Consider the following 19,113-nt stretch of genomic DNA (forward strand, 5'->3'; position numbering starts at 1 on the left):
TCCCTGTGTCAGACACCTGCAGTCCAGCCCAGGGAGCCACTTCAGCCTTTCACACATCCACGAGCTCAGTGCTGCTGGGTACCAGCATCTGCACAGCTCCTGGGAGACTAATGGTTCTCAACACCCTGTTTGTCTTGGTTTCAGTGCTCTGAACCCGAGGTCTGCTCTCTCCTTGCCTGATGAAGGGCACAAAAGACCAGGTAGAAAGGGATTAATCATCCCTGGACAAGGAAGGGGCTATATAAAAGCACCCAATACCCCAGGTTAGCAATGAGGTAACATCACAGTTTGTTAGAGGCAACTTGCCCCAAGCATCCAGTGCTTGCTTTGTTAGTCTGGATCTCCAGAGGTACCAAAGGGAAGAGGTCCCATTGCACCCACTGGATGTACCAGTTAGGTCAGGGCCATGCTGTATGGATAGACAGAGTCATGGATAAAACCTCAGGGATGGATCCAGGCCAATGCTTGCTTTGCTGGGACATCTGTACCACAAAAAACCCCAAAAGTCCTGCTTGTTTGGTGACCAGTTTCATTAAAAAGACTCCTTGCTTTTGCATTCCAAGGGAATGGGACTGGGATTGGTTTGTTGGGTTCAGCAGTCACGTCTGAAGTTTGATTTTAGCTGCACACTAATTCTTTTCTGTGTCTTATTTCCCCCTTCTGATTAAAGACCAAAGAGAGAGAAGCTCAGCACAGAGGATCCAAACACAAAGCCAGAGGCAGCCTCCACCCAAATCCTCTGTTCTGGAGAGAGCAAAAGTAGGGAAAGGTAAGGATGAAAATCATGAGAATTTAGATGGTCTGATGGACAAAACTACTGGAAGTTGGTGGCATCTGGAAACTCACCTGCCAAAATTTACTGTTGGTTGTTAAATAACAGCAAATCCTGGGATCCACAGCCAAGGACCCAGCAGGTTATACTGAGCAGGTACCAAAGAAAACCAGTGAAGGGACAGACACAAACCATCATTCATTCCAGGAGGCAGAAGATGACTCTTGGCAGCACAAGGTGAAAAGGCTGAATTTCTGGGTTTGCTGCAGATGAATCATGCTGAGGCCCCCAAAATGAGGTGTCAGACTGGCCACCCAATCCCACCTTCTGTCACTGGACTTTTGGGTACAGTTTGGCAAGTCCCTTCTACACACAACCCCCAGGCACTCCATGGGCAGAATTTGCCACAAGCATCCTCTGTGCCCATGGGCATCACCCAAAACCCAGCCTGTGGTACCTGTGACAATCTGTCACACCACTGCCTGCAGCAGTTGAATCCCAGACCTGCCAGGATTAAAAATCATCAGAAGTGAAAAATAAGTCCCCTTCCTCAGTGGGAAGAGCTGTCTGTCACCTGCTCAGTTCTGTGGTACCTAATGAATTGAGTGGCACCAAAGGCAGGGAGGTCCTGCCAAACAAGGTAGTGAAAAGTCAGATGAATAGTCCAGAACTAACTACAAAGTCAACAGCGGGACTCAGTTGATAGTTCTCAGTTTTATTTGAGAGGTCTGAGGGCAGATTTGAGTGCCTGCTGTCATTTTACCCACTGAAGGTTATTGCTTTGCATAAAAGTGGTTGCATTCAGATTTTGTGGGGAACAAGGCAGAGAGTGGAAGTGCTGTGGGTTGTACTTCACACCAGCCAAGGTACCAGGGAAGTAACTTGTGTGGAAGAAAAAAAGCCAAGCAGATGGAATTATGAGCATAGTTACATCCTGTGCTCTACTACCTAAGTATGATTTAAAATGCATGAAATATGTAATAATTTCCTTCTCCCTCCTTTTTTTTTTTTTTTGTTTTAATGGATTGTTTGAAAAATGGCTTGATCTTCCTCTGAGAGTGGGTCATAATAAGACCATGCCACGTGAAGCATTCATCATTGTAACTGCCAGTGTCATGGTGTCTTTATTGGCTATTAGTTTCTGTCAGGGAAGGAGCCAAGGCAGGGCTACAAAGAGATGAATGAGGGGCAGGGGTCAGAGCCAGAGTACTCAGGAATTTGATGAATTATAAATTTGCTGTAGTTAACAAAAAATTAAGTCACAACGGCTATAAAATATTCATCTGTTCATAGGTGGGGGGGAAAAAAACACCCAGGAGAATATTTAAATCGAAAGATTTTCTTCTATCAACTGTTCTCATCAGAAATGCAGCTGCTCTTGAACTTTAGCATCATAGTTTCTGTAGTTAATGAACACTGTGCAGATAAAAAAGAGATTTAGTTGAAATCAAACATCATGGTGAAGCAAAGATTGTTAGGTCTACATATTGGTTTGGTGTGTTCAGAGAAACTGAGTGTACAAAATAAGTGCATCCTTAATTTTGAGTACTGCTAAACTGGGAAACAAAGTGATCCATCAAGTGTTTCCTCAAAGACACGGATGGATCCCAGCCCTCCTGAGCCCAACAGGCTCTGACAATTCCATCCATGTTGCTGCTGTCACACACCAAACTGCACAGATCTAGTGCTTCATACTCTGAAAGCTTCCCAAGGAATTCCATGGGATTGTAGGAAGTGACTTCAGCCCCACAGAGAGTGAAGCTCTTCCTTGTCTGAAAAACATCATTCCCCTTGTGACACGACCTAAACCCACAATCCAGATGAGCCTCCAGACACTTCAGAGGCTGCTGCAAGTTAAAAAATAAAAGTAAATGGCTCTGACTCCATCAGTGGCCATGGTACAGAGGAGATGTTGCCTTGCAGCTATTCCCAAAGGGGAATCTCAGGGCAATCCCACTGACCAGTCATTCTCTGGAAGTTCTTCATGTCCAACAGGTTCCCTGACTCAGAGATGCTGCCACAGCACACAGACAAGTTACTGAAGAGAAGCTGGAAAAGCCTCACTCAGAGCACTGAAACACATCTTTGAACTGATTTAAGAGTAAAATCTTTCCTAGGAAAAAAAATAGCTTGAATATTTTAATTGGGAGAGAATTTAGGGGGGGTAGGGGAGGATTTCCATGCAAAACCCAACTAAGTACCTGTTTAGTCACCTTGTGCTGGAGAAGTGTTTGCAATAAATACATAATTGTGCAAGTATTGGCATGCTGTGAATGCAACCCGAAATTATGAAGTAAAACAGTGATAAATGTTGTCTATTATGTGACACCACCTATTAGGCAGCAGCAATTTGTTTGTGCCTCGTTCTGCATCGTTTAAATCTGCATTATACGTTGTCCCTCGTCCCGTGTCATTCATTGATCCTTCCACACCACATCCTGCTGAGTCTCACCACTTTAAAAATGAATTAGTTTGCTCTAGTGAGTTTGAAGTAATCACAAGGAAAAGAATAATTTTGTTTTCCCCTTCTGTCCAGTTCTCAAACCTGCTGGTACCCGGTAAAGATTTTTAATAGAGTTACAATTCTCTTTCAGAGAACATTTGAGGGACTAATCATAGAATAATCATAGAATAATTCAATACAAATGCTGTATTTCAGGTGTGAAGCTGCCTGGAGCTTCTGCATGGAGAGAAGGTCAGAAGTTGGCCAGAAAGTTGCTTGGTCCACCCCCTGAATTTCCAAATGTGAGGAGCAGAGCTGCAGAGCAGAGCACAGCAAACACCCTCGGTACAGCTGCCTCCCTCCAGCACTGGGTGTTTTGGCACACACACAAAAAAAAGTGGTTTATCAAACCTGAGCGAAACAAAAGGTGTCCAGGCCCTTCTGAGCACCTTTTTCTTTAATGACTCTTGCAATAACAATTGGCCACTTCAAATTTCACCTTTACAGATTTGTCTTCTCCCTTGAATGTCACAGGTTTTACAAGAGATGTACAAGTCTGAAAATAGTGCTCAGACCTAGAGCAGGTTTTGAGATGCACATGATAGATACAGGAATTGATACCCTCTGGAGTAATAACACCACTGTTGTTTCCAAATGTTTCCTACAGGACTTGGTAGAGGATTTGTGGCAATGCCAGGGATGGAAAACAGCTGGAGAGACAAGGGAAGTGAAGCTGCTGGGAAGAGCCCTGAATTCCAAAGCTGCAAGGCTGTGGAAAGGGGCAGCAATGCACCAGCTGAGGATACCAACCAAACACTCAGGAACCTCCACTTCCAAAGCCAGTTCCATGATGAAAACAGACATAGCAGGCTCCCAAAAGATACTGTAAAAGGAAAGGAATCCCTAGGGATTGTTCTGCAGCAATCCCTAGGGATCCATTCTCCTTCACCTGGACTTTGGGACACAACTCCCTCTGCCTTCAGTGGGGAAAGGATAAAACCTTCATTAATGAAAGATGGAGCCAAGCCCAGCTCAGGAAGCTGCAGCAGAGGGAAAAGTGCATCTCCTCAGAGACAGAAAGGCTTGAGCAGCCCTGCACAGAGAGGGTCTGAGAAGGAAAACCTTAAGCACCCTTCAAAGAGGAGGGTAAACCTTAAAAAACCTCACCCCTACAGCCCCGAAATTGTTCGGGAATTCATGAATCGCAAAAAGGAAGAAAGAAAGAAAAAACTCCTTGAGGAGAAAAAGTCCTTGGTGGAGGCTGCAGAGATGAGGAAGAAGAGATTGCAAGAGGTGTACAGGAAACAGAGAGAAGCTATTGGGAAGAAATCATGTCCTGACCAGATGCACAAGTTCATTGGGAAAACGGCTTCTGCAAAAGGAAATCCTCAGTGTGACCTTGAGCAGGTAAGTCCTCCAGGAGTGGCACATTGAAACCCCTCCAATCTTGATCAGCACCATGTAGGACATGAAACACTTCATTCAAATGCTTTGAAGTGTCAGGGAGAAAAGGTTGTATCTAGAAAAATGGAGCAATTAATTTGTAATTATGGCAAGAACTGCTGGGCTCATTAGTAGGGCTGAAACCCTCATTTTCAGGACCAAAAACCTGGAAATCTCCATTGCCTGAGCTGAAAGAACTGGTTTGTTGAGTGATATGAGCAGTTTGCCAGTTACATGAGTCAGTTATTAAGTAGAACAAAAGCCAAATATTGCCCTCCTGTTGCCAGCTGTTCAGTGCTTACACTGATGGCTCTTCTATTCCAGGAGCAAACCAGTGGGGGAATCCTGGAGAGGAATTCCATGGCCTGGGTGGATGAAGCATCCTGTCCTCTATTACATAAAGATCATGGAGGCAGGTACTCAGATTTCAAAAGCATCCTGGAAAGCCTCTTTCTCAGAACACACTGCAGACATATTTCTCTCTTTTTTTTTTTTTTTAAACAGGAATCAACTTCTAGAAAGAGCTCAATCCCCTAAAAAAGGAGAGGCATTATCTCCTCCAGCACCACTGGAATGTGAATGCTGCTTTCTCAGTCCTCTGAGATGTGAAGACTTGAGGGGCTGCTCTCCCCCAGCTCTGCAATTACCTCTGAGCTTTTCCCCTCCTCAGAAAGATGCAAAACCTTCCTCCAAGGACTGGACTTCTGGACTTTATCCTTACAGAATCAAACAGGATCGAGCAAAAGCCATTCACAGTCTATCCAAGGAGCTTGAAGAAAGGACTGACGTGGCAACCAAGAGGCTGAGTGCAGGCAGCTGGGTTAGAGACTCTGCTGACAAAGCATGGGCACAGACAGCTCTGGATCTTTACAATGAGTCTTCTTCTGTCCCAGAACCTGAGACTTCTAGGAACAAGGAAGACAGGCCACTGACTGTACAAATGCTCCTGGATGCTGTTGATCCCGATGTGCCACGTGTGTCATCCAGCAGGGAATTTCATGGACTGGACAGGGTTAGACTTGTGGGTAGCACTGAGGGAGCAACAGCCCTGGACAGACAGAAGGAAATGCTCGTTCTTTTGCCTGGTGGGAGTGCTGAGAGGGAAGAATTACCCTGGATCACTCACAGAGCAGGACAGAGGCACCTCAGCACTGGGGGAGACCTGAGCAACACATTGCAAGGTAAATCATGATGTGATGCAACAGGGAGACTCAGGTGCCATTGCCCCAGTCTTTCAAAGCTTCAAAGCAGTGGTTAATCCTCATCTGCCCTGGGCTGTTGGAAGTGTTGTGTCTTCAAAAATCCCTGAGTACTGGGTCTCCTAGACTTTACTTTCCTATCTTCTCATTGCACCTGTGAAATTATATCTCTTAATTTCCAAAAGTAAGAAAGGAATTATAAGCCTAATGTGTACTTGGCAATCTGTGGATAAGAAGAGCTACATGGAAGTTAAGTGCTCACACATAAGGAGGCAGTGAATAGATGCCAGAGCTTGGGCCATTTCATTTCTACAAAGAGCATATTTATTAAATGCCTTCATTTGTCTTTTTAAAAGGTTTCCCTGTGAGTAAGGGCCCCGAGGTGGACAGGAGCCTATTGCATGAAAAGCCAATAACCAGCCCAGCCTCTCCAGCTCACAGATTCCTCTCTGGAAGGTAAACAAAGCTGGATATATTATTCTCTGCTGAATGTGCCACACACACACGCACTTAAAATAAATAGCACCAATTCAGCACGGAGCAGACAGCTCTGTGCTGCTTACCCAGAGAATTGCCAGGTAGGTCACAAACTAAAAGAGGGAAACCACCTATTTGTAGGGAGTTGGTGGATCAATGAGGAAGATTGGGCTGGAGTTTTGGAGAGATGGAGCTGGATTTGTGCTCCAGGAGGGAGTGCTGGGAGCAGAAGAGGAGCTGTCTCTCGGTGCAGCCCAGCCCTGCCCGCCTGCCCGTGAGAGCGCTGCCTTCCCCTTCCCCCCGGAGCAGGGGCAGCCCCGGGGCCGGGGAATCCCCGGGAGCTGTGGGTGCCACGGGGGTGGTGGATCCCCCGGAGGTTGCAGGTGGATCTCCCGGGGCCGGTGGGTTCCCAAGTGATGGTGGATCCCCTGGGAGTGGTAGATCCCCTGGGAGCCGGGGATACCCCGGGGGCCGTGGGTGCCCCGGGGGCGGTGAATCCCTCGGGAGCTGTGGGTGCCCCGGGGGCGGTGGATCCCCTGGGACTGATGGATCCCCTGGGGGCGGTGAGTTCCCCAGGGGCTGTGGGTGCCCCGAGACCGATGCTTCCCCCGGGGTCTGTGGGTTCCCCAGGGGTTGGGGATCCCCTGGGAGCCGTGGATTCCGGGGTCCAGTAGATCCCTGGGACCGGTGGATCCCCAGGGGTCTGTGTGTGCCCCTGGACCGATGTATCCCCGAGTTCCCAGTGGGTGCCTCTCTTGCCGTTCCTCCCTCCCTCCGCCGGAGGGCTCCGGCAGCCGCGGGACGGGCCGGGGGGTCCCTGCGGGCACCTGGGGAAAGGTCCCCGATCTTCCTGCGGGGATGAACGAGGGATTCGATCACCACCTGCGTGCGACAAATTCGTTTCGGGTGATTGTTTTCACTCACTTCGCTCCCAAAAGCGGGTGAAAAATTCCGATTATTGCAGCTCTCTGGGCTGTGTGCGTGCGGAGCAGCGTCTGCTCACTCGCGGCACCTTTCCCTGGACAGCACAGGGGTCAGAGAGTGGGGATGATTGAGGAAAACAGGTTTGGAAGTAGGAAGTTTAGAAAAATGGATTAGATTAACGCGGGTTGTTTTCAGCCTGCCCTAATTAAATATTTAATGTAGATGGCAGTCGATATAAACCCCTCTGAATTTAGCCTGTGTCGTAGAGGGCAAAGACATATTTGTGTAACTGCCCCAGGTGGGTCATGTCTGGTGACAGGAGGGACTGTGAAGGGACGTGTTAGTTCAGACACAATCACTACTCAAAAATTGTCCAGAGAATTATTTCTCTGATTTTAGGCAGCACCTGCAGGTGTCAGAGCATACCTTGACCAGGCATGGAGAAGCACAAAGCCAGAGACTCTTGAGGGGCCACACATCCCTGCAGAAACATCTTCCCTTAGACAATAAATCCCCTGAGCCCTGAAGATTACATATGACCTGGACAGGCATTACCAAAGAAAGGACATATGTGCAGCAAGCTGGTCACAACGTCCCAAATGTCCTGTTCAGAAGAGGGACGAGGTGTTGGTGCTGTGGGATCCTGCCAGGCAGGGATGGGCTGGCTCTGCTCCGTGGGCACTCTGCTGGAGCCTGGAACCAGGCTGGCTGTGCCCACCTACCTGCAGCGAGCTCTAGTGGGAAAAAGAGTATGTTGTGGTTTTTTAAAGTGAAGGCGGGATGTTAAGCTCAGCATTCTTTTTAAGAAGATTGTTTACAGCTTTACAGCACAAAGTAAACACGAGGAAAATGGAAATTGGAGAGATAAGCCCAGACAGCTCAGCTTACCAAAGTTATGAACTGTAATTACTGGAATTACCGGGAGTTAAACCCCTGTTCTTTGTGCACAACTACCACACTCACAAAGGTTGGGCTGATTTCTGCTCCGAGAGATCATTGCAAGGATTATGGAGCTGTTCTGTCACAGGAGATGGCAAATGTATAAAACATGAGCACTGGGCACTCAGAGTGTGCAGTGGAGAGAGTTAGAGCTGCGCCTGCACTGTGCCTTGGGGAGCACAGAGCACCAGTCCTGGGGTCCATCACTCTTGTCGTGCTTCTCTGCAACCCTAATTCACAGCAATGGCAGTAGGGGCAGAACCCCCTGGGCCCCAATGGGAACAACCCCCCAGCTGTAAGGGACAAGCATCAGAGCAAGTGGAAATAAGACAGATTGCACTGATCTCCTGAACAATGCAATTACTGAGAAAGCAAAGCTCCCGTGTGTCTGAGCAGCCGAGGCAAAGAAAGTCCTCAGAGCAAAAAAAAAAAAAACAACCCACCAATAAAACCTCTCCAACAATAAATCACAACCCTGTTGCAAGTGCTGCTCCAAAAGATGAGGAGAGCCACTTGCAGATAAAATATTGCTGTATTTAGAGATTAGAAGTGGAAAGTGTTGCTCTATTGTGAACGACTCCAGACTCATCTCCTTGTAGGCTGAGGGCTCCTCTGATGCAGTGACAGTAAGGGGACAATACAAAGGCAAGACCACTCCATGTCTAACCCTTTCTTAGCTACTGGTAAATTGGATAATACAAAGGTTCAGAGTAAAAGCCTGGCTTTTGTCCTTGGCTTTTATTTCCATATTATCTACAGTCTAATTTTGCACCTTTCCTGAAGCCTGCACACTCACGGGAAGGAAAAGAGGATGAGTCCTTTGGCACAAACCAGTGGGCAGCACATGGCAGGGACAGGTGAGGCTCCTGTCATCAAGTTATTCCTGAAGCTGATCCATTATTAACTGATTCCCACTGAGGGCACACAGATCAGATCAGACAGAAAGCCACGTGGTAAGGGAGCACCAGTCACCTCAGTCACCTCAGTTCCTCAGTCACCCCAGTTGCTGAAGGAGGTGGCTGAGGAACTTTCCAGGGTCATACTATCTCCTGCTCCAGGAACATTTGCACTGTGAGTCCATGAACTCCATGTGGGGTAGGGAGTGAAGGGAGCCTGTCTTTTGACTTGCACAGAAAACTTTCCAGGGCTTTGCTCCAGGAGAGGACAGTGCTGTGTCTGTAAAGCTCATCACCAATGTGGCTGTAGCTGGCTTAGAAAATGTGATGGTAAAATCAGCGGAATTGGGTGTATGCTCTGACTTCCACTGTTCTTACCACTGATAATAAGTTACAAATTCACAGTTGGCTCCAAGAGTTCATCCAAACAAAGCCACCTGTTAAAACTGGCTGTTTGCTGGTCTCATTCACAAACACAAAACATCCAGTGCCACAAACCCGGCGCTCTTGGACACGACCTTCTCCACAGCCACTTTCAACAGCACAGTTTTCTGTTTACATGTGTAATTATAGCTCTGAAAACAACAACTCCATGGAAGAAATCCCACAGGTGCCTGTTGCCATAAGAAATGTTCCCATTTCATGCACGGCTGCCCTGCAGTCGCAGGGGCGGCTGACGGAGGTTTGTTGCTGATGCAAATGACTCACTGATGGGAATTCTCCAAACTGCCAGGAAACATGTGTGCAATTCCATCCTTACTTGGTTTCACTTCCCTCTGTAAGTGAAAAAAAATCACAACACTTTTGCCATAAATTTAGATTTGAAAGCGCTCTGGGCAGCCTCAGGGCTGAAGCAGTTGGATCAGAGCTCTGCCTCCTCCTGTGGACCAAATAACACTTTCTCTTTAGCTGGTGCAAACCCAAAGAGCCTCCTCTGGGAATTGGGCTGGTTTGTGTCCACTGCAGAGCTGGTTGTGTCTGGAGGACAAGTGTTGCTGACCACTCCTGTGTAAAGCAAATATTTTCTATAGAATCTGCATTGACCTCCACTGGTGTCCTCCCCAGGACAGAGGCAGGCTTGGATTTACACCTTGGCAACAGTCTCCTCAAGAGCCAAAAAAACCCCAACGACTAAAAAACTCTCAAAACACAAATGCAGAGGCAAAACTCAGTGCATTTGCCCAATGAATATTAGAACTGCTTTTTAAGAAATCCCTGTTTCCTCTTCTCTTCCTCTCTCATCCACCTTTGCTCCCACTTTCTGGAGGATACATCCAAGACGCGTTAGTGGAAGCTGTTCTAATCGTTTTAGCAGTTTCTGGGTCATGAAAAACAAAGAAAAGCTTATTAACGAGAAAAATGAAATAAGATTTCCCTAAGCTGATTGCCCAGAAAAAAAAAAAATTCCACATTCATTTTTCTCTGTAAAATAGAAAACATCTGTCACCATTTCAGTGTCTCGGTGTCCCTGCATGTGTTTCAGCCCAGGCTTGATCAATAAATGCCCATTTTCACACCTTCTTCCCTAATCTTTTTAGTGAAGCTCAGATAGTTACAGACCAAACAAAGTAAAACCAGTTAGCTGAGGTCTTCATCTGCAGGACTTGGTGCTGGCATTGTTTTGAAATATTAAAATATATATATCACTAGCAGATCTTAGTTGGGCCACAGCCACGCTCAGCACAAGTCCCAGAAACACTGGAACAGAGCTCAGTACTTTGTGTTTCTAAACAGATTTCTTTGCCAAGGTTCAGATTGTGCAACCAGGTCCCAACAATGGCACGGATTGTACAATGCAACCCTCATAAATTAAGCTTCCAAACTGCAAGGTTGTTGTTGTTTCTATTTGCCACCAGGTTGAAAATATCCAGCTCTTTCAGAGCAGTGATTAGAGCAGGTAAAAATGAGTGTTGATAGCTTTCCTGATGACATCAAGGTACAAAAAAGAAGATTTTGTACGTTGGCAGGTATGACTTTTCAGGGAGCCTTTTGTTTCCATTTGACAAAATGTAGTAGTTTTGTTTAAATGAAATAACCATTTTTTTTTTAGTTCAAAAGGTTGCTTAGACACATGCACGACCTCAAAACCTTGGTAATTGTTGTTGTTACCTTGGCACAGCCCACAGAGAGGACTCTCGGCGCAGGGGGATCACTGTCCACGTGAGACTCTTTTGAAAGTTCAGAACCGAGAGGAAAAGCCCAACCAGTGTCCTGGAGAGAGCCTGAGGATCCCAGACAGCCTGAGCTTCCAGCCCTGCACTGCTCTGAGCACCGGAGCTGAGACTGATGGCTTTGAGCAGCACTTGGGTAAGGTGGCATCTCCCAGAGGGTCAGAGCACGGTGGTCACTCGGTGCCCTCCCAAGGTGCTTCTTATGCTGTTGCAACAGAATGAATATTCTATTGTCCTTCATTGCAAAAGAATTCTTGCTAATGGTTCTGGCTTGGGCTGAAAAAACTTCTGGGGTGCTGGGGGATTTCAAATAGATGGTTTGTGTTCCACGTATCGAAGGTGAAGAATGAATATATGAAAAAATGTCCCCTCAACGTTCATTTTACAGTTTAACAGATAATATGACATTTTTATTAAAATGGCATAGAATGCAACAGGAATTCTTTGCCTTTTCCATGCAGGGCTGTGCTGTCTCTCAGGTGTGAGTTCAGCAGTGTCACTGTGACAGCTACAGACAGTCCCTGATGGAACAAACCCCACTGAGCTCAGAGACATTTCCAGCACCTCACACCTTTATCCAAAGGTCTCCAGGAGCCTTACAATTAATTCTTCATAATTACCACATCAGAGCAGTGTGGAACATTGTCCTGCCTGTACAGCAGGAGGCATCAAGGCACAGGCCATGGACAGGGGTTCCAAAGGGTGAGTGGAGAGATCTGCTGCAGGGAGCTCAGGGCTGGCCAGGGCGGGGGTGCAGGACATCGCTGCTTCTGCCCGGAGCAAAGATTTGCATAGAAACAAGGGAAAGTTTGTGGCTGAAAGGGTTAAATGACAAACAGTAGCGTGCAGACCAAGAGATCTCTGCCTGCTTCCACCAAACAGGAGCAGATGGTGCATTGTTTTAAGGGCTTTTCCGAGACAAAAGGACAAGATCAGATAACCTTTCCTCAAAGAGGGTACTTACAAAAAGCCTTTGCTCTTATTAAGGATTCTTCATTGTTTTCCCCACAACATTTTATATGTAATATTGGATTTTGAGGTGGTGGAGAAGCCAGCATTGTTTACTATGCTTCTCCCTACCCCCCAGGGACTAGGAGGGCATCCTCCCGGGTTGGACAGCAAGTCTGTTGTCTGAAGTGTTTACCATAAGCGAAAGACAATGTATTTATTTACTATTGATAAGTAAAGGCCCGATCTGGCAAAAAGATCCTGCCATCCACCATTCACCGCAGGAACAATAGTAACTGCTGCCTCGTGTCTGTGCCAGGAGAAACCTCCACCTTCCCCGAGCATTTGCAGGAGTTGCCAGCGCAGGAGCCCAAGGCTGGGCTGTAAAGCAGCACCTCCACCACGGCCCCGCTGCTGCAGATGAGGCACAGAACTGTCACGCCGGGGACAATGTGCCTTTGAAATATGGGTCACAAGTGGGGCTGTTCACCACCCTCAGCAGGAACGGGGCATTCAGACCCGAGGCCGCATTGTCTGCTCTGAGGCATCACCCCAGCAGTCGGTTCTGGGCTTTCACAGAGCACAGAAGTCACCCTGCACGTGCAGCATAATGAGGTGTAATTGTACAACTGCTGCCAAACAAACATATTTACCTTTAAAGGGGTACTTGCATCACCTAATCTGTACCTGCTACGCCAAAGGCGTGACAAATTTTCTGTAGTAAAAATACTCAGCAAAATTACAAATTTCATTTTCAGACTTCATCAAGCAGAGCATGAGAAGCAGATATTCACAAAACATTTGTAGCTCTTTGCTACCTGCAGTAAGACTAAACTCGTCCTGAACTGTTGAATTTTCTTTTTAAACACAACCAGTGTAAGATTCAGAATTACAAATCCTATAAGCACATGGAAAATATTTCACATAGTTCTTATTTCTAATCAGTTTAGGCAAAACACTTGGTATAACCGAGTGAGCTGATAAGGAAGTGGTTTACATATTACACCACTCTATAAAATCTTTCCATTATTCCTGCCTGAACACCAGGTCTCTTCCATAGGGAGCTGAGGAGATGAGCTACACTTTGATACTTCAGCACGTTCCCTGAATAGAGCTCACAGTACCCAATTTTCTATATTGCTATTAAATAAGAGAACTAGGTGATTTAAAATAAACCCAATATTTTGCCTGTGCCCCTTCCTAGAGCCTTGTGATTGGCCTATGAGCCAGACTGGACTAAATGAGCCAGAAATCTCATTTCATCAGACCAGACGTTTTTCTTTCTTTCTTTCTTTTAATATTGGAGAAATAACAAAGTTTAAGCCAAAATTAACTGTTTAAAAGAGTATTTTCGAAATGTTGAAGCTTAAGCCTGGCTACTGCTTTAAAGTAATTTGCATTAGGAAAGGAAATGGAATGTTTCCATTACTCTTAAAATGCAGAATTTTAACCAGAATTACAAGGAAAATATATTCAATGTCACATCTTTCCCCCAAACTGCTGACTGACATATTTTCTCATATCACTAGAGGGAGCTGCCTTCTTGCTTCTAGCAGAGGGAGAACTGATTAAATTGGTGGAATCAGCACAGAAGTGTATCAGCATGGTTTCAGCTAATTGTGCTCTGATTGATAGCGCTGAGCTAAGGCAGCTCTTCCTGTTCCCTTGCAAAGCCCACCCTGTGCTTTGTATTTTCCAAAGCTTCAGTGAGCTCCATCCTCAGCCTGCAAACGCCTCTGAAGTGTCTGCAATGATGGGGTCGTGACTTGAGGGAATTTGGTATAACTGATGAGGAACAGAAGGACCATTCCATGGAAATTTGGGCTGGTGGTTGGGTCCAGGTTGAGGCCCAGCTCCCTCCTGATCTCCTGCAGCAGGAGCTGCCCTGCTGCTCTGCGGGAGGGGCAGCAGCAGGGTGAGGTGCTGCCATGTGCTGCAACATCTGGCCGGGAGCTGAACTCGGGCCAACCCTCCACACCAGAGGATTTAGACACAAACACAGAATATGTGGAGGGCAGGAGCAGCACAGGCCACATTAATCCCCTTGTTTAGTAAGCAGCTACTCTTCAGTGACAAGTGGGATACCAGACGTATTTATGAAGGAGAGAAGAACCTGATTCAGCAGCCCTGGAAATGCACATTTCCCAGGTGCTCCAGGGTGCAGATCAGCACATCGATTTTCCTGAGTGAACAAGCACAGCCTTCAAGTGGAGAGTCTCTTGCTCAGGGGCTGCTCTTGGCTCACAGGTCCTGCTGAAGGAGGGCCAAACAGCCTGTGCTGGGTATCTCAGCTGTGATCAGGAGTTACCAACCCTCTTTTCTGCACCTCCATTTCCCTCTCATCACTCCAGCTCTGTTCCTGCACATTAACAGAGTGCTGGAAAGCCAGGTGGTGTTTCACTCACCTCCCTCACCTGAGCAACACCTTGAAATAATAAAGCAATTGAGCCAACACAGTAATTTTGGAGAGGGGAAGGATTGCCCAAAATGGGGCAAACAGGTTAATTCTTTCTGGATCTGTTGCTCTGCTCCACAGCAGCATTTCAGGGCACTTTGCACCCCGTATTTCTACACATCCAGGGAATTATTCAGTCAAAGTTGTGCTTATGCTTAAGTTGCAAGTCTGTATTTTTGTAATAGCTGGGTTGGTCTGATTGCTGACACGGGCAGAAAGAGGAAAAGCTGTCCTTGAGTAAAGCAGCAGTAAAATGCTTCTGCCTTGCTTCAAGTGATTAGAAAAATGAGACTTTTAGCCTGGCTTTTTTAATTATATGTCAGGGAGATTCTACAGGGCTTTACTGAGATTCTGCAGGTGCAGCGGAAAGTGATTTAATAAATAGCATTTTTTTTCCCAAGGCTGAGTGTGTGCACGTTGGAGCTATCTGGGGAGGCAGTAAAATGCCATTCATCATCACAGAAAAGGATGGGAAGTTTAGCCAGATGGTATTTTCTTTAATGCAGGATGTTGCAACACAAGAAATGCATCTGGAAATAGCCACAATTAGGAAAATTATGTTCAAAAGCAGTGAAAACAGATCAAACTTTTTAATCACTTGGAGATCAATACCACTGGTCAGGCTTTGAGCAGAACAACAATAGCATTGTTAAGCTTCAGGCACAAGTTAGAAATATTTGCCAGGTTTTAAACTATATCCCAATAGATGATCATACTTCCAAGTGGCCCAGAGATTAGTATTAAAAGCTACTCAGACAACTTAGCATCAACAAATTTAGCTTGTAATTTTTTTTTGTAATAAAATGATCTTATTTGTTAGTATTGAAGGAGCTTTTGAAAGTGGTGAGTGTCTGTTTACCTGCTGAAGAACTATTCACTTTTCTTTTTATTCTATTGCATTGCTTCAAAATTTCCCTGTAGAAACAACAGCTCTTTCACCCACTCACTTTTCCTAAATATGCCATTTCACAAAATCATCTCTAGCAACCATCAGCATTGAAGAGTCTGAATCAGTCCTCAGAACTAGAAAGATTGGCTAAAACCAAAAATACTTTTAAAAGGATGAACTCTTCCTTTGGCATGTGCTTTCTAGGTAATTCGGTGTGATTTTGCCTTTTCCAACCACCCTCCAAGCCCAGGAAATGCCCATTTCCAAAATAAAAGATGAGATTTTTCATTCAGTCCCTCGATTCTGAAAAGGAGGGGGTTAAGAAAAACCTCCCATAGTAAGTGGTAAGTGAAATGTGCAGTCAGGCTGTTTATAAAAACAGAGCAGCAGCCTAATAGAAAATCTGCACCAGGCTGGAAGATTTAATACTTTATTTCACTCACACCCACGTAAACACAAACCCCATCCTGGCATGCAAACAAGGCCACGTCTCTGCTCCTCCTGTGTTAAAAATCCTTCAGCATTTAAAGCAAAAACAAACCCTGCATGTTGTGGGCTTATCCTGCAGCGTGGGGCAATTTGGATTCAGATGATCTGCAAAGAGGCACAGATTTTATCTCAAGTTTCCAAGTCAAAGCTATTTCTATTTATGACCCCCACTTCAATTCATTTATGACTCTGGTTGCTGTGACAGTGGCACAGCACAGAGTAAACACCAAACCTGTTTGCATAAGCTGAGCAATTCATCTGAGGAGCTCAAAGCAGACAAGAACATCTCTCTGGTAAACATTACATCACCTGCAGTGTCCAAGACAGGCAGGGGAGTTACAATAAGGAAGGAGCAGGGAAATAGGTGCCCCTGGAACAAGGAAGAAAGCATCTCCACTTAAAAATGAAAGCTTTTTTCCAGGGGTTTTTGTCCCCCTGTGGCAAAAGAGGAATCAGCCTGCACCCCAGTACACATGGAGGGGACGCGAGGGGTGCAGCTCAAATTCCCAAAGAAATGACCTGTTGGGAAGCTTTTCTTTTGTACCTGGTGGATCTGATCCTGTGGGTGCAGCAAAGGAGCAGTGGGACCAAGAGTGACAATAACCCACTCTCTGGAATTCAGGCTTAGAACAGGAATTGTTCCCCAGTCCTTCTCTTTCCTGGCATAGACCCTCAAGTTTTACCTCTTCCCAATACTTGCAGGACTTCACGCTCACAGATTGTTTGACAAGATGTAGGTAGTGACATTTTCCTTCTACAGTTATGGCAGAAGAAGCAAATGTATGCAGAGAAGTTATTTTGGGAATAAAGGCAGATGTCAGATTTGGGACGCTTCCAAAAATAGGCCCTGGGAGGATTCAGAAGGAAAATGCAGTAGGAGCAATGCACACATTCCCCTTGTGATGATCCCTTGTTTATGTATCAGGACTCGGACATTTTTGGGAAGTGCAGTCAGGTAATGCAGCAGAGAAGGCTGAGAAACAAATGCCCTGGAACTCTGTTGGAAATACCTTGGTACTGTCAGATTATTTCCAAGGTGTACTGGCCTCACTGGTGAGCCCTGCTGGGAAAACACTTCATAAATGCTTAAATCCCAAAGGATTTTGACAGTGTAGAAACTTTCAGGGCAGCAACGGGAATCTGAAGGCATCTGGTTCTACTGTCTGCCTCTTGTTAACTCTGATATTTCTCCAGCTGGCAGCCATTAAATGAAGAACAGGTTCTTTTAATTAAATGGTGACTGTTACCATCTATTTTCTAAACTTCTGCAGGTGAGGGAGGCTGTAGCTACAGAGAGCTGGAACACAAACACAGGAGCCACCTGGACATTTTGAGGCAAACCTCCCTGCTGCTGGCTCACAAACTGAAGGTCAGTGAAGGTGCTGCTGCCCCTGGATTTGGGTGTGCTTAGGTGATAATCAGTTGGCATCAGCTGATCTGCAGCAGGTTTATAAACCCCCAGGGAGCTATAAAAACAGCTTTATTTGCTGTTTGGAGATCTTCCTGTAGCTCTGGTGGGTAAGAACAGGTTGCTGTGCTCCAACCAAAGCAGTGTTTGTCCTGCCTTTCTCTTGGAGTTGGCTGCCCTTTGCTCCCCAGCTCTGAGGTGTTGTGTCACCTGTTTAAAAACATGATTCATGGTGTGTCATTTCCTAACACAGATCCATCAGCTCCAGCAGAAACAGCAGCTTATGGTGCTGAGGGAGAAAGCAAAGCAAGAGCTTCGGGAAAGCCAGAGGTTTTTGAGTGACTTGCTGCAGCACAGCTCTGAGGTAAGTTATCATTTCATATCCTGGGTTAACACCTCTAGGTTCAGCAAAATGTTCCTCCAATCCCCACTGGGTTTTATTCTCACTTAGAGTCTCTTAATTAAAAGAGGTGTTCTAACTCACACAAACTGTAGATCAGAGTAACTTTTTGGAAGTGCCAAGGTCTCTCAGGTAACAGAGTCCCTTAGACTGTCCCTTGGCGTGTTGATCTCAAATCACTGAGGTGCTGCAGCTTTTAGTGTCTATGGCTGGTTTTCTTGTAAAATCAAGAGAAGGTTTTGAGTCCTCAGGAGATAATCACAGTGGTACTTGCTCAGGCATGAGAGACTAGTGAGTTGCTAATATTGACCAAAAAGTATCCTCTGAATTATCCTTTGCATTATCTACAACGAGGTTCTTTCCCAAGAGGATGAGGGGAGAAGGCTTAAAAGTTCTGCCTTTCAAATAGATCATGGAGGTCTCTGGATAATTTCTGTGTGTGCAGGAGTGCAGGAGCTCCAGAGGCAGTGATCCTTCTGTGCCAGGATTGTACCACACGGAGCAAACACGGAAAGGGCACCAGTTGGAAGGTGACCACGCTGCTGGCAGGTACAGGAGGCAGGATGCAGTGAGACACTCTGATAATTTGGCCTGTGGTTTGATTGTATGAACAATTCAGGGCACTAAAGCAGTTGCAATACAGTCTTTTTACTCTGATTTATGCCCAAACCATAATATTAACACCTTCCAATCTTGGGGGAGATGCTGCATTTTTAAAAGGTAAAAGGCCCTTTGAAACTTGTGGGATAATATAATTTTCCTCATTTTGCATTAGCCTCATATACCCTGGTGGGAATGAGAATATTGTATGTGCACATTTTTATGTTCATTTAAAGTGGCATAAAGACCTGAGAATTGCTTCTAGGGTCTTATGGATGCAATTACCAGAAAGGCACCTTTGCACAGCTAGAACTTTCAACATCACATAAAAATGAGCAGCATTCTGGTTTGAAAAAGATTCAGCTTCCACAGAGGCTTAGCTATGAAAGGTAGGAATTGAAATAGTATCTGTGACTGCAATAAGGAAATATTTCCATTCTTTTTACCTTCAGTAATCAAGAAATGTGTTCACTGAAACAACCTGCATTGAAGATAGAAAGAGTTCACACTCCAGTGGATCCCAAAATAGTGGGAGAGAGAAAACCTCTGGGAGGAAGAGGTTCATATTGCTCAGTGCTGCAAGAAGGTGACTGCTAAGTTGAAGGATTTTGTGGTATTGGGAAAACAACACTTCTTAACACATCATTAGAAACAGTGAAA

At 45.8% G+C, this 19,113-nt stretch overlaps 2 protein-coding genes across 2 annotated transcripts in view; one reads left to right on the plus strand and one right to left on the minus strand.

Moving 5' to 3' along the window:
• The window catches only part of GPSM1 (G protein signaling modulator 1), a 110,116-nt gene that overhangs the window by 90,413 nt on the left and 590 nt on the right, over positions 1-19,113 (minus strand). The gene's annotated exons all lie outside the window — the stretch shown is intronic.
• Positions 1-19,113, plus strand: part of CCDC187 (coiled-coil domain containing 187) — a 30,556-nt gene that overhangs the window by 3,426 nt on the left and 8,017 nt on the right. The window contains exons 4-14 of the mRNA XM_027687933.1: positions 671-769; positions 3,432-3,560; positions 3,883-4,622; positions 4,983-5,074; positions 5,163-5,839; positions 6,214-6,313; positions 11,213-11,402; positions 17,322-17,414; positions 17,707-17,817; positions 18,299-18,402; positions 18,906-19,039. Of these exons, the coding sequence (XP_027543734.1) occupies positions 671-769; positions 3,432-3,560; positions 3,883-4,622; positions 4,983-5,074; positions 5,163-5,839; positions 6,214-6,313; positions 11,213-11,402; positions 17,322-17,414; positions 17,707-17,817; positions 18,299-18,402; positions 18,906-19,039 (2,469 nt within the window). The remainder of the gene's footprint in view (positions 1-670; positions 770-3,431; positions 3,561-3,882; positions 4,623-4,982; positions 5,075-5,162; positions 5,840-6,213; positions 6,314-11,212; positions 11,403-17,321; positions 17,415-17,706; positions 17,818-18,298; positions 18,403-18,905; positions 19,040-19,113) is intronic.

The sequence above is a fragment of the Neopelma chrysocephalum genome, unplaced genomic scaffold (genome assembly GCF_003984885.1).
Source record: "Neopelma chrysocephalum unplaced genomic scaffold, ASM398488v2 Primary Assembly neopelma1_74, whole genome shotgun sequence".
Lineage (NCBI taxonomy): Eukaryota > Metazoa > Chordata > Aves > Passeriformes > Pipridae > Neopelma > Neopelma chrysocephalum.